This window comes from Triticum aestivum, chromosome 5A (assembly GCF_018294505.1).
Source record: "Triticum aestivum cultivar Chinese Spring chromosome 5A, IWGSC CS RefSeq v2.1, whole genome shotgun sequence".
NCBI lineage: Eukaryota > Viridiplantae > Streptophyta > Magnoliopsida > Poales > Poaceae > Triticum > Triticum aestivum.
Genome location: NC_057806.1, coordinates 92,368,011 through 92,379,619, shown reverse-complemented (window position 1 = coordinate 92,379,619; position 11,609 = coordinate 92,368,011). Strand labels below are relative to the sequence as shown.

The 11,609-nt window shown below is 41.0% G+C and overlaps 2 protein-coding genes across 2 annotated transcripts; both read left to right on the top strand.

Annotated features, from left to right (window-relative positions):
- The first annotated feature begins 1,825 nt into the window (after nucleotides 1–1,825).
- Nucleotides 1,826–4,740, top strand: LOC123102456 (uncharacterized). The gene is made up of 2 exons (XM_044523806.1): nucleotides 1,826–2,100; nucleotides 4,251–4,740. Exons 1-2 carry the CDS (start codon nucleotides 1,920–1,922, stop codon nucleotides 4,532–4,534), a joined length of 465 nt encoding a protein of 154 aa, XP_044379741.1. The 5' UTR covers nucleotides 1,826–1,919; the 3' UTR covers nucleotides 4,535–4,740.
- Nucleotides 4,741–6,687: 1,947 nt separating this feature from the next.
- LOC123102455 (putative F-box/LRR-repeat protein 23) lies at nucleotides 6,688–11,125 on the top strand. The gene is made up of 2 exons (XM_044523805.1): nucleotides 6,688–7,122; nucleotides 10,226–11,125. Exons 1-2 carry the CDS (start codon nucleotides 6,812–6,814, stop codon nucleotides 10,833–10,835), a joined length of 921 nt encoding a protein of 306 aa, XP_044379740.1. The 5' UTR covers nucleotides 6,688–6,811; the 3' UTR covers nucleotides 10,836–11,125.
- Nucleotides 11,126–11,609: the final 484 nt, after the last annotated feature.

The window sequence follows — 11,609 nt, the reverse complement described above, 5'->3', positions numbered from 1 at the left end:
ATGGGAGGGATCGACTAGTTGCTTCCCAGCGTTGCAAGCCACCGCACAAGATTCGGCTTGTTGTACACCATGTAGAGCGCGGCCTACTAAAAGGGAAATGAGCCGGGTTTTACCCTGTTTTACTTCTTTTTCCTGTTTTTATCCTTTTTATTTTCTTTTATTATCTTCATTTTTACTCGGTTTTCTTCAGTTTTTTTTCTTTTTCAGTTTTTCAATTTTTTTGTTTGGTTTTCTCATTTCTTCTCCATTATTCTGTTTTTTCTTTCATTGTTTTTATCAGTTTTTCTTTGCATACTTATTTTCCTTCTTTTATTCTTTGATTTTTTGGTTTTTTTTCTTAGTTTTCAGTGCTTTTTTCATTCTTTCTGCATCTCTTTCATCGGTTTTATTTTTATTTTCAGTTTTATTTGGTTCATTTTGTTTTTTTTCGGTTTCCTTTTTTTGGTTTTAATTATTCTTTTGGTTTTTAATCTACATTTTTTAATACGTCATTTTTTTCTCTAATACATGTCTAGTGTTTTTCTGATACAAATTCAACGTTTTGTAATACATGGTAAACATTTTTCTACACACATTTAAAAAAATTCAAATGCTTAATTAAAAAATTTCAAATACAAGATACACATTTTTTAATATGTGGTCAACATTTTTTCTATAAAGATTTTAAAACCTTTTTCAAATGCTTAATTAACATTTTTCAAATACAAGATTAAGATTTTCTAGCACATGGGAAACAATTTTTCTATGCACATTTGTTTTTTAAAATGCTTGATTAACATTTATTAAATGCAATGTTAACATTTTTTTAACACATGGTCAACATTTAAACACATTTGACATTCTTAAATGCTTTATTAACATTTTTCAAATACTTCTTCAACATTTTTCTAATGCTTGATTAACATTAGTATAGACATGATCTAATTTGTTCACCATTTTTACAATACATGGTCAACATTTTTTATATACACATTTAACATTTTCGAAATGCTTGATTAGCATTGGTCAAATACTTGTTCAACATTTTCTCAAATGCTTTATTAATATTTTACATACATGATAAAAAATTCATCCTTTTTTAAAGACATGGTCAACATTTTTTCTATACACGTTTAACATTTTCCAACTACTTGTTCAACATTTTTTTAAATACCCGTTCAACATTTTATCAGATGCTTGATTAGGATTTTTCAAATGCTTGATTAGCATTTTTATATACATGATAAAAAATTCACCATTTTTTAATAAATGGTCAACATTTTTTCTATACATATTTAACATTTCCAAATGCTTGATTAACATTTTTCAAATACTTGTCAACATTTTTGAAATGTTTGATCAATTTTTTTATGTACAAGATCAAAAAATTCATCTTTTTAATAAATGATCAACATTTTTTCTGTACACATTTAATAATTTTCAAATGCTTGATTAAGATTTTTCAAGTACTCATTCATATGTTTTTCAAATAATTGATAAACATTTTTTTGAATACATGGTCAATTTTTTATACATTTTTGTATACGTGAAAAACATTTTGTCTTTACACATCTAACATTTTTCAAATAATTGTTATAGAACGTTTTTGTAATATGTATGTATTCAGAGTATTTTAATGTATAAACCAAAGTAGAAAAATAAAGAAAAAACGAATACAGAAAACGTAAAAAAATACAGACAAAGGAGGCTGTACCCTCGCGCGCGGCTGGGCTGGCCCATCTAGAGCTGCCCCGACGCGAGGCCTGGTTTCCTACTCTTTTTCTCAAAAAAAAACAAATTGCTGTTTTCCTACTCTACCTCGTCAATACTCCCGCGAAAGGGAAAATGTCACCAACCCCTTCTCCCACCAGCAGGAAAGAGTATAGCTACTACTCAAAAAAAAAAAAAGGAAAGAGTAGCTCGACCGAGCAACCCAATCCATGGCGACGGCGGCGTGTTCTCTCCCTCACCGGTGTCCGCTCTCGCTCCAGCTGGCCCTCCTCGCTTTCCTGCTGGCGGCGGTCCCGGCGGCCGACGCGTGGACGGGGGAGATCCGCGGCCGCGTCGTCTGCGACGTCTGCGCCGACTCTGCCATCGGGCCCGAGGACCACGCCCTCGAAGGTCAGCCCAATGAGCCTGCCTCCTCCTTCGAATGTATCTAAGTCGCTGTCATGGTCACCGAGCTAGATTTCGAGCGATCGCTTCCGCGGATCTCGGCTCAGCTGTTTTGGATCTCAGAATTTAGTTCTCGGTTTACCACGTTGAGCAGAGTGGCGAGTTTCGCTCTAGTGGAAATTCGCGGGCTGTGGGGACTGGAGAGTGCTTTTCGTATCATTCCGTGGGAAATTCTGGTGGAATTCGTAGTCTGTGCTAGGCTACTGGCCGTATTGGCTACTGGTCATCTGATGTTGAGATGAAAATCGGAGATAAGTAGTACTAGGTAACAGGAGGCTCTTGTGTTAGCTAGTGATGAGGAGCATAGATGGACGCATGCCATACAGCTTAGTTGGGATTTGGTGAGGTGAGGCGAACACCTGAGCCGTTATCGTATCTCACTCTATGGTTGTTCAGTTTCTAGCAGAAGGATATAAGAAGAAATAAGGAAAAGGGTTTGACTTCTATTCTCCATGTTCTGGGAACGCATGAAAATGCATAGAGTGCTTTCTACTGCCACCGGAGCAAATCAAATTACAGGGAACTGGTTTAGCTCAAAACATGTTCCGAAATTGAGGTGAACTTAACTATCAGGTAGAGTTCTTGACCTCTGCCTAAGCAAACTATTAAGGATGGCTAAATATGATGTACTGCTTGCAATGCAATAGCACCTTTACCGAGTAATTTCTCTGGAGCCTCTCATTGCATGTATATATATTTAGATGATGTGTAAATTATAACCTAAATTTCCCTCACATATCCACTACATTATCTGTTCCACTATATTTGTCTTAAACTCCATGCGCAAAGGAAACTAAAGATATCAAAATTCAAAACTATTTCGGTACCCATGTGGGTCTGTACATTGGCTTGCAGGGAGTACATAATGCATTTCCCAATGTATGAAATAATAGTCATTGGCGTAATACATGTAAAATTATGTACATGTCCATGGAATAGCCTGATGCATCTCTAAAGATAAATTTGAATCCACTTCTTTCCAGAATATATGTGAACTTTTCCTTTAGTTTTGTGAGACTTATTTTAATTGTTGAGCAAGAAATGTCAGCATTTATCAAATGTCATCAAAGAAAATCCATTGATGTGCTCTCTGTTTGATAAAGTTGCAACTGTGAACGGTGTGACAGAAGTTAATGGTGCTTCTCTCTAAGCTTTGGCTGGACAAGCCCACAGAAGCTTAGAGGATGATCCTTCACCTGCGTGCTATCTCTTGCAATCCAATTCCTGTTCCTTTCCGCTAAGCATGAACACCAATGAGAAGCATTAACATGAGAGTACCCACTGCCAAGTCGCAGGAGTCCATTTCCTGGAGTTATTCGTTGTCACTGATTCGCAGGTTGACCCCTCTGGCCTCTCCATCCCGCTCCTCCTACCGCTTCATCCTCCCCTTCTGCTTCCTCTTTCTTGCTCCATCGCGCCCCTACAAGCTCAGACCAAATGACGTCAAAACATTGCCTGTTAAGCCTATTGGGAGAACTTTCTGCCTATCGTATCAATGTTCCATTCTTCTTTTATTTTTTCCTCCAAACCATCATACTGTACTGGTGCAGTCGTCATTCTGCTGGCCTAGATTGTTCCACGGTATAGCTACAGGCATAATTTCGGCAATTCAACCACTACATAAAAAAATCAAGTTGGAGGAGTGGGAGTGGGCCAAGTGGCTGTTGAATCAACCATTTTAGAAATTCAGGTAGGCCGATTCAGTAATTCAACCATCCATGAACAAATTGAGATGAAAACACAAATGGGACGACCAGTGCTGGTGCTAGCGCAGGTGTCAATGATGGGTTTTGACATTCCTTTTTGTCAAGAAAATTAGGGATATTTCATAATGCTTACATGCGATCGAAGTGTATTGGAAATTGTTAGTGTAAATCTGAAGTGGTGATTTTAGGTGGTACTACCAAACTAGAAAAGAATTTACATCTTGAACCTTTTATGTGACTGGCAAGCACACATGTGCTGCCTGTCTCTTACTAATTCCATTCTGTTTTCTTTGCTTTGGACTGTTCATTATGTTGTGTAGAATTAAAGTTTCTGCAAGATGATCTCTTTAATTCTCCTCTTGCTCATGTACATCTTCGTGTCTTATGTAGGTGCCGAGGTTGCTGTTCTGTGCATTATGAAATCTGGCGAGGTCATCAACTACCAGGCATTCACAAACTCCGAGGGCGTCTACAGTGTTGCGGAGACGATGCCGGAGAGTGACCGGTGGGACTCGTGCCTGGCGAGACCCATCAGCAGCTTCCACCACCATTGCACCAGGAGGGGCGATGCACACTCTGGGGTCAAGTTCACATACAACAAACAGTCAGGGAACTCGCACAACGTCAAGGCATTCTTGTACAAGCCTGCCAATGTTCCGCTGTATTGTAGCTGAAATCTGTAGGATGGGTTCATGCCCGGCCTAATATGTAAGTAAACATGGTGTAAGATCTGAAAGGCAAAGGTGTTGGTCGGTCCCTATGCTTGTAATGGTCTGCGCATCTCGAATGTCAGTCGTTTGAAGGGATCTGATGTCGAATGCCTAATTGTTGTAAATCATTATATGTTTTTGAGCCATATAAATATACAAAGTTGTACTAAGATTGATACACTTATTTTCGGACGGAGGGAGTAATAGATATGTGTGAAGAGTTGAATAGTTTTATTTCTAGAGATTTACCGAGCGATCAGGTGTTGCAACATGAAGGATGGGAGCAACTCTAGCAGATTCCCCCAAAACGGAGCTTTTAAAGGTGTTGTTACATCGCTCTTCAATTTTTTTTGAAAGGTTTTAGAGCAACTACGTAAAGCCAGATTCCTTGTTTTTCCTCTTATGTTTCTTCTTTGTGTGTGTGCATATAAACTCTATTCCAACTTCATTTTCACATCAACATAATTTGAAATTTTCATATTTCAGCATCATAGAATACAACAAATTTTCAAATCAATAAATCCAAATGTTCAAATTTAAACAAAGAACAATGTCCAAATACAATAAATAATCAAGATAAAACATGAATAGGCGTTGAATAAGCACCACATAACTATCGCCCATAGGGGTAGAGGGGGTAAAACATGAAACTATGTGTGGCAATTCCCATCTTCATATCTTTCATATCATGTTTGACAGTTTTTTTTGTACCATGCTTGTCAATTTGAATATCGCTCATAGGGTAGAGGGAGATACACCTCAGAACTCTTGTTTTGTGTGTGGAGGAGACTCGGGGAGAAGAAGGTGAGATTTTGCTTGTCGGGGTACTTTTGTTCCCTGCACTTGACTAGCGCCCCCCCCCCCCCCCCCCCCCCCCCCCCGAACTCTTGCTTTGTGTGTGGAGGAGGGAGAAGAAGGTGGGATTGAGATATTGCTTTGTCGGGGTACTTTTGTTCCCTGCACTTGACTAGCCCCCCTCCCCCCCCCCTTAATACATCTTCACCCCTGCTTTGGTTCATTTTCTTATCCTGGCTTTTCTCACGTGTTGTTTTATTTTGAGAGACTTGATTATTACTATATAAGTGAAAAGTTGTATCATATACTTCACCTGCAAATCCCTCTTGCTAAATAAAAGATTAAAAATTATAGTCACCTCTTCACTACTCTAGTCAAATGCCAATGTCTCAATTCTTTAGACACACGCAAAGATAACATTCATGAATCATTGGTTGATACCTAAAACTTTAAAAATAAATTGAATAACCAATTTAAAAGGCCGAATCACCCAGCTAAAATTCATCATATTAGTAAATGATAGCATATATCATATCCTACAAAGACTCGTTGTGTTTAAATATCTCTTACCATGTCTATATTACTTGATTTGAAAATGGTTCTCATAAAAAATCATCCTAACCATTTTCACAAGTAACTCCTACTCCCTCCATTCCACAATGTAGTGCTTCCTCTATCCCCGTGCTTCAACTTTGACCGTAAATTTAACTACAAAGACCGATTACGGCGGGAGCAAAAATTATATCAGTGAATTCATATTCGAAAGAAGTTTTCAATTATATAATTTTTTCTCTCACCGCAATTGGTCTCGTTGGTTAAATTTATGGTCAAAGTTGGACCTCGGGAAGCGCGGGCGCACTATATTTTGGAATGGAGGGAGTACTAAACAATCAAAAATCTTGACTTTTCCAAACTATCAAATTTCAGCAAAAACCACTACTTGGAGATCAACATTTTGTCGGTCATCCAACCGCATGAATTGAGCTAACACAACCATATCAGTGGTGCGAACTGAGCGTAACTCAGATGGTTAGTTTTCTTGTGGTGGAACTAGCCTATCAGGGTTCAAGTAATTGACTTGGTACTGGTGCTTGCATTTTCTGAATTTAGTTTAGACTTTCCTACGATATTCATTCAATGTGAGGAGTCTTTCCCATGCGTTTGTATGTGTATACGTGAGTATTTGTGATTATATTGTGTTAATAGAACTATATTAGTTTTTTTTAACAAAACTATGTCAGTTGTATTTAAAAAGAATTATACTTCCTTCATAAAGAAATAGTATAAGAGCGTTTAGATCACTAGTCATATCAAGCGATGAAAAAAAATGAATACAGGTGTCACAAAACAACAACGGTTACAGTGGTGTTATTACTGCGCCCGACGCTTAAGCACTTTGCTCTCTCACCACACAGGAGGCTTCCGGAAAGCCCTAGCCAGATCGACATGGCATCCCCGCCGCCGTCGCCGGAGCCGGACTGGGCCGGCCTCCCTGATGATGCCCTGCTTACAGTGTTCGAGCGCCTGGGCGCGCCGGAGGTGCTCATGGGCGCCGGGGTCGTGTGCCGCAACTGGCTCCGCGTCGCCACCGGCGAGCCCGACCTCTGGCGCCGTGTTGACCTGTCCGACTGCTTCGACCCCACCATCGACATGGTGGCCATGGCGTGCGCGGCCGTCGACCGCGCCGACGGCCGCCTCGAGCACTTCGCCGCCGATTGTTTCGTCACCGACGCGCTGCTCTTCTACATGGCCAAGAGGTAGCGACCCTTTCTGCTTCTCATTTGGGAGAGATTAGTCGCCGTGGTTTTGGAGACCTGTGCCCACTGTGATAATTTTTTGGTTTTAGGGTTTCGTTAATCCTGCTCGCTGTTCTGGATTTCTGATCCTAGTCTTTTTTGGCGGATAGTGATCCTGTTGTTAGGATTAGCAGGACTAGGTGGTCATATTTGTAGTGGGATGCTACTACAGTGTGACATCACAGTTTCAGAAGAATTGGGGAACGTTCTTAATTTTAGTTTTGGGACCCTAGTCTTAATTTCAGAAGAATAGGGGTAGTTCTCTTTTCTTTTTGAGAACGTTGAAAGAGCAGGGTGCTCATGCATTTCATCAAAAGAAACTAGGCCAAAAACCATACAACATCTGATGTGAAAGCCCCATCGCCGATCAATGCCACACCACAAACACACCAAGTTATAGTGCTGCTGAGTCAATATTCCACTGCTCACTCAGGGAGCCACACCGCTAGATAACCCGGATCCCCGCAGCCATAGCTGCACAGGATGACCACCAGCAATCCATGGCCACCGCACCAACATCCGGGGCCCTCCCCCCACCCGGTTGAGTAGACCGGGCAGACAAACACTGCCGCCCTCACGTCACAAGGTCACTGCCCCATAGAGCCGTCACTGCATTGCTTTCCAAGCCACCCCCTGGTGAAAAAACGACCATCTAGGACCGCTGATCTTGTGTCCACCGCCCCACCGACAAGAGAACCTCATGCGACCTCGCAAGCCCCTGCCGGTCCATATGGGTGTAATTTTGTGGTGGATGTGATTTATGACTTTGTGAGTTTGTGGGATAATGTGTGTTCTTATATTAGAATTACTATCCACTATCCAGTATATGCAAAAATCTAATTCTGATGCACCGCTAAAAAAATGGGTGAGATACAGAACCAAAAATTGGGATGATTGGTGCTGCACTGTGGCCTCAGCTGCACGACGCTCTTCAGTCTCAATGGCAGCACATCAGTGCTGTCATGAGGTCTCGGTTGTTTGATGCCTTTCGACTGCCGGTGGTGCTCCTTGGCACTGTGCTTGGTGTCAGCTTGTTTTTTCCGGCCCACCTAGTGGGTTTTGTGCCTGCGATGTGGTGAAGTCTTGCTCATCACCTGGCCTTGCTCTCGAGGTTGTAGAGGGGATGTTGCCGTTTGTGGTTATGATGCTGGTTGTGTCTTCATCGTGACTTGATTCCGTGATGCTCCTGGCGAAGTAGGTCTTTTGTCATTGTTTGTGCCACACCTTACATGCTGCGAGTTGTTGTCTCTCTGGGCGTCATTGCCGGGGGTTTCACTTGGCGTTGCCAACCTCCCCGTCCTTTCTTTTTTCTCGCTCTTCCTTTTACTTCTTGTGTTGGCCTCAGCCTGGGCACTTGTCGTCCACAAGTTTTTTTTATTGCGTTGTGCTTCCAGTGCCTCCCCCACCCCCCACCCCTGCCCTTGATGTGCCCTGTTGGAATATAGTTCAGGTGGGCTTAGGCTCTCAGCAGACCTTTCAAAAAAAAACAATGGACCCAAGTTTATGAGTTTACAGATAGCATGTTTTTGGTTTACTCATGTAAACTTTTATTACTGGACACAAAACCAATTTTGCCAATTCTGGTTATCAGTATCCATGATATCTTGTTCATTTTTGCGAGGAGGATAGCTAAGATTATGTTTTGTGCCTTGGTCTTCTTTTTCGTCTTAAGGGTGTTGAAGTATATGTGGATTGCTCAACCTTCTCCACCAGTTTGGAGTGCTGCTTGTTCTTCTGTGTGAAAGGGTACCTTGGATCTTGGAGATTCCTTACCATCTTGGTTCATGATGTGGTTTTCTGTTTTGGTTAATTGTTGGAAAGCTTTTTTATATGTACTACTCCCTCCGTCCCATAATGTAAGATGTTTTTTGACACTACACTAGTGTTAAAAAACGTCTTACATTATGGGACGGAGGGAGTATGTTTCATGGTTAACGTATGAAACATAAGAGACCAATAGCTATGATTCATATTAAATGTATATCCTGCTGCTCCATATTTATTTAGACATTATAGTTGTGTACCACCAACCAGAAGGGTTTTTCTTTTCATCAAATTGTGTACTAACTAACTATTCCAATTACCTTTTTTATGATCATCTAAGATTTTTTTTCTCGGCTGCTGTGAGAGTTTTAACTTTTAAGGAATATGTATTTCCTCTGGTTCATGCTGTCAAAGCTATGGGAGTATCTGATTTTACCAATTAAATTTACGTAATAGCTTTAATTTCGAAAATTATTGTTGGATTGTTTGGGTAAGTGTTTGTTTTCATGATTGGTTAAGTTGAATGGTACCATGCTTGAAACAAAATTAATTGTTACTGACCTTGTATGCATTTCTCATGATGATATGTCAGTGCAACAAGGGTGATAAACTGATACTCCCTCCTTCCATCTATATAGGGCCTAATGCGTTTTTCGAGGTTAACTTTGACCAAATGTTAGAGCAATAATATATGACATGCAACTTACACAAAGCATACCATCAAATTCGTATGTGAAAGTAGATTTCAATGATATAATTTTCACATTATGCATGTCATGTACTATTAATCTTGTCAATAGTCAAAGACGGTCTTGAAAAAAGCATTAGGCCCTATATAGAAGGAAGGAGGGAGTACTCATAATTTTTAAACATGTATTATGCCATTATTTTGATTCACTTTTATGCAACTCATATGTTGGATTGTCAATCCACACAGGTATACAAGGAACTAAAACTTCGTTTGAGCTCCTTTTTTTCTGCGATAAAACTTTGTTGGAACTGATAACTTACTGGAAGTGGATGAGTTCAATAAGAATTTAGCATTATTTTCATGTTGCCATTTTCTCGTTTGACATGCTACCTTCTTTTTCTGTAGATATATAAATGTATGCAACTATTATTATTTTAACCTCTGTTACCACTATTGTTATTTTAACCTCTGTTACCACCATTTTCCCCCCTAAAGAGCGTACCTTCTGTTTTTTTAGTGAACCTATATGACACCTGACCGGGTGTTCTTGCTGTCAGGTTGTTGATCGATGCTTTTTTTTTTATCTAACTGAAGTACTACAATTTGCAGAACTAATGGGTTGAAAAGCCTTCGGCTAGTTAACTGCATGAAAGTCTCACACAAAGGCTTGGTTGCTCTGGGCAAGAGATCGCCCCATCTCGAGGAGCTTGAGCTTACTACCTGCTCCATCTATATTTCGATGAAGGCTGTTGGCCAAGCATTCCCACAGCTGAAGCGGCTGCGGCTGAACAACCGGTGGGTCAATGTTGAGTGTGAAGAACAGTTCGATAACCACCGTGCCCTCGACATCGCCAGCAACATGCCTGAGCTACGTCACCTTCAGCTCTTCGCCAATCGGCTCCACAACAGTGCACTTGCTGCCATACTTGACAACTGCCACCACCTCGAGTCCCTAGACCTGCGCCAGTGCTTCAACATCCACATCGACGCAGAGCTGCGGGCAAAGTGTGCAAGGCTTAGAGACGTGAGGCTACCCAAGGACTCGACCAATGACTACGATCACGAGGCGTACATTGAGACGCTTGAGCTGAATTCCCTTCCACTTCTTTTTGCCCACGATGGTGTTTTTACACAGCAATACCCCTTCCATGGATCTGACCACAGTGATGAGGATGATCAGGAAGATCTGGACGTAGCCCTTGGTCATTTGGCTTTATGATAGGTGGTTACCATGGGCATGGGCTGATCGTCTATAGCAACTTAAAGTTCACAATGGTCATCTGGAGTTCTGTTTGTGGTACGAGTCGAACATGTCCGTGTGTGTATGTCTTCCATAATAAGAAGGCGCGCCGGATTTGGTTCCTTTTTGTGTTGGGAATTTTGCTAGCCTTGTCTTCTCCTTTGTAAACAGTATGTACCTTATATTTACTAAAGAACAATATGTACCTTATTACATACGGCGTATATTTTGAAGAAAGAAATGAAAGACCTCCAGCCTCTGCACCTGCACATAACCATCTTCTATTGCTAAGTTGCTTGTCTGGAGGATGAAAACGTGGCTTTCAGGACCAGAAAGACACTCGAGATTGCTCCAACAATACTATACATCTGTTTGAGCGTCAAGTAATTCCGGACGGTGGGAAGAAAATGTGTGGTATCATCTCTGACTGCATTTTTTTTTTTTTTGAGGATCAATGCCGCCCGCTTTATTACTTAAGCATAGCTAGGAATTTCGTCCGAAAGAGTCGCCAAAATACAGTCCGGCGGAACAGAAAACCAAACCTTACAAAGTTCATCCCCTAAACCTACTTTAGCTAGCTTATCCGCGGCACTATTGGCATCTCTGCCCACCCACGACACCTTGACCTCCATGAAATGTTGAAGCATTCCCTTTATCTCCTGAGTACAAGTCCCAAGCACTGAGAGATCCTTTGCCTGATTGTTAATTGCTGCCACCACCGCCATGTTATCCAGCTCAAGATGTAGCCGCTGC

What these genes read in the sequence shown, in the direction of transcription:
- LOC123102456 (XM_044523806.1), top strand. Translation starts at nt 1,920, where the DNA reads ATGGCGACGGCGGCGTGTTCTCTCCCTCACCGGTGTCCGCTCTCGCTC. An exon ending in CGAGGACCACGCCCTCGAAG is followed by an intron (nt 2,101 to 4,250) that starts GTCAGCCCAATG and finishes TGTCTTATGTAG; the next exon opens with GTGCCGAGGTTGCTGTTCTG.
- LOC123102455 (XM_044523805.1), top strand. Translation starts at nt 6,812, where the DNA reads ATGGCATCCCCGCCGCCGTCGCCGGAGCCGGACTGGGCCGGCCTCCCT. An exon ending in CTCTTCTACATGGCCAAGAG is followed by an intron (nt 7,123 to 10,225) that starts GTAGCGACCCTT and finishes TACAATTTGCAG; the next exon opens with AACTAATGGGTTGAAAAGCC.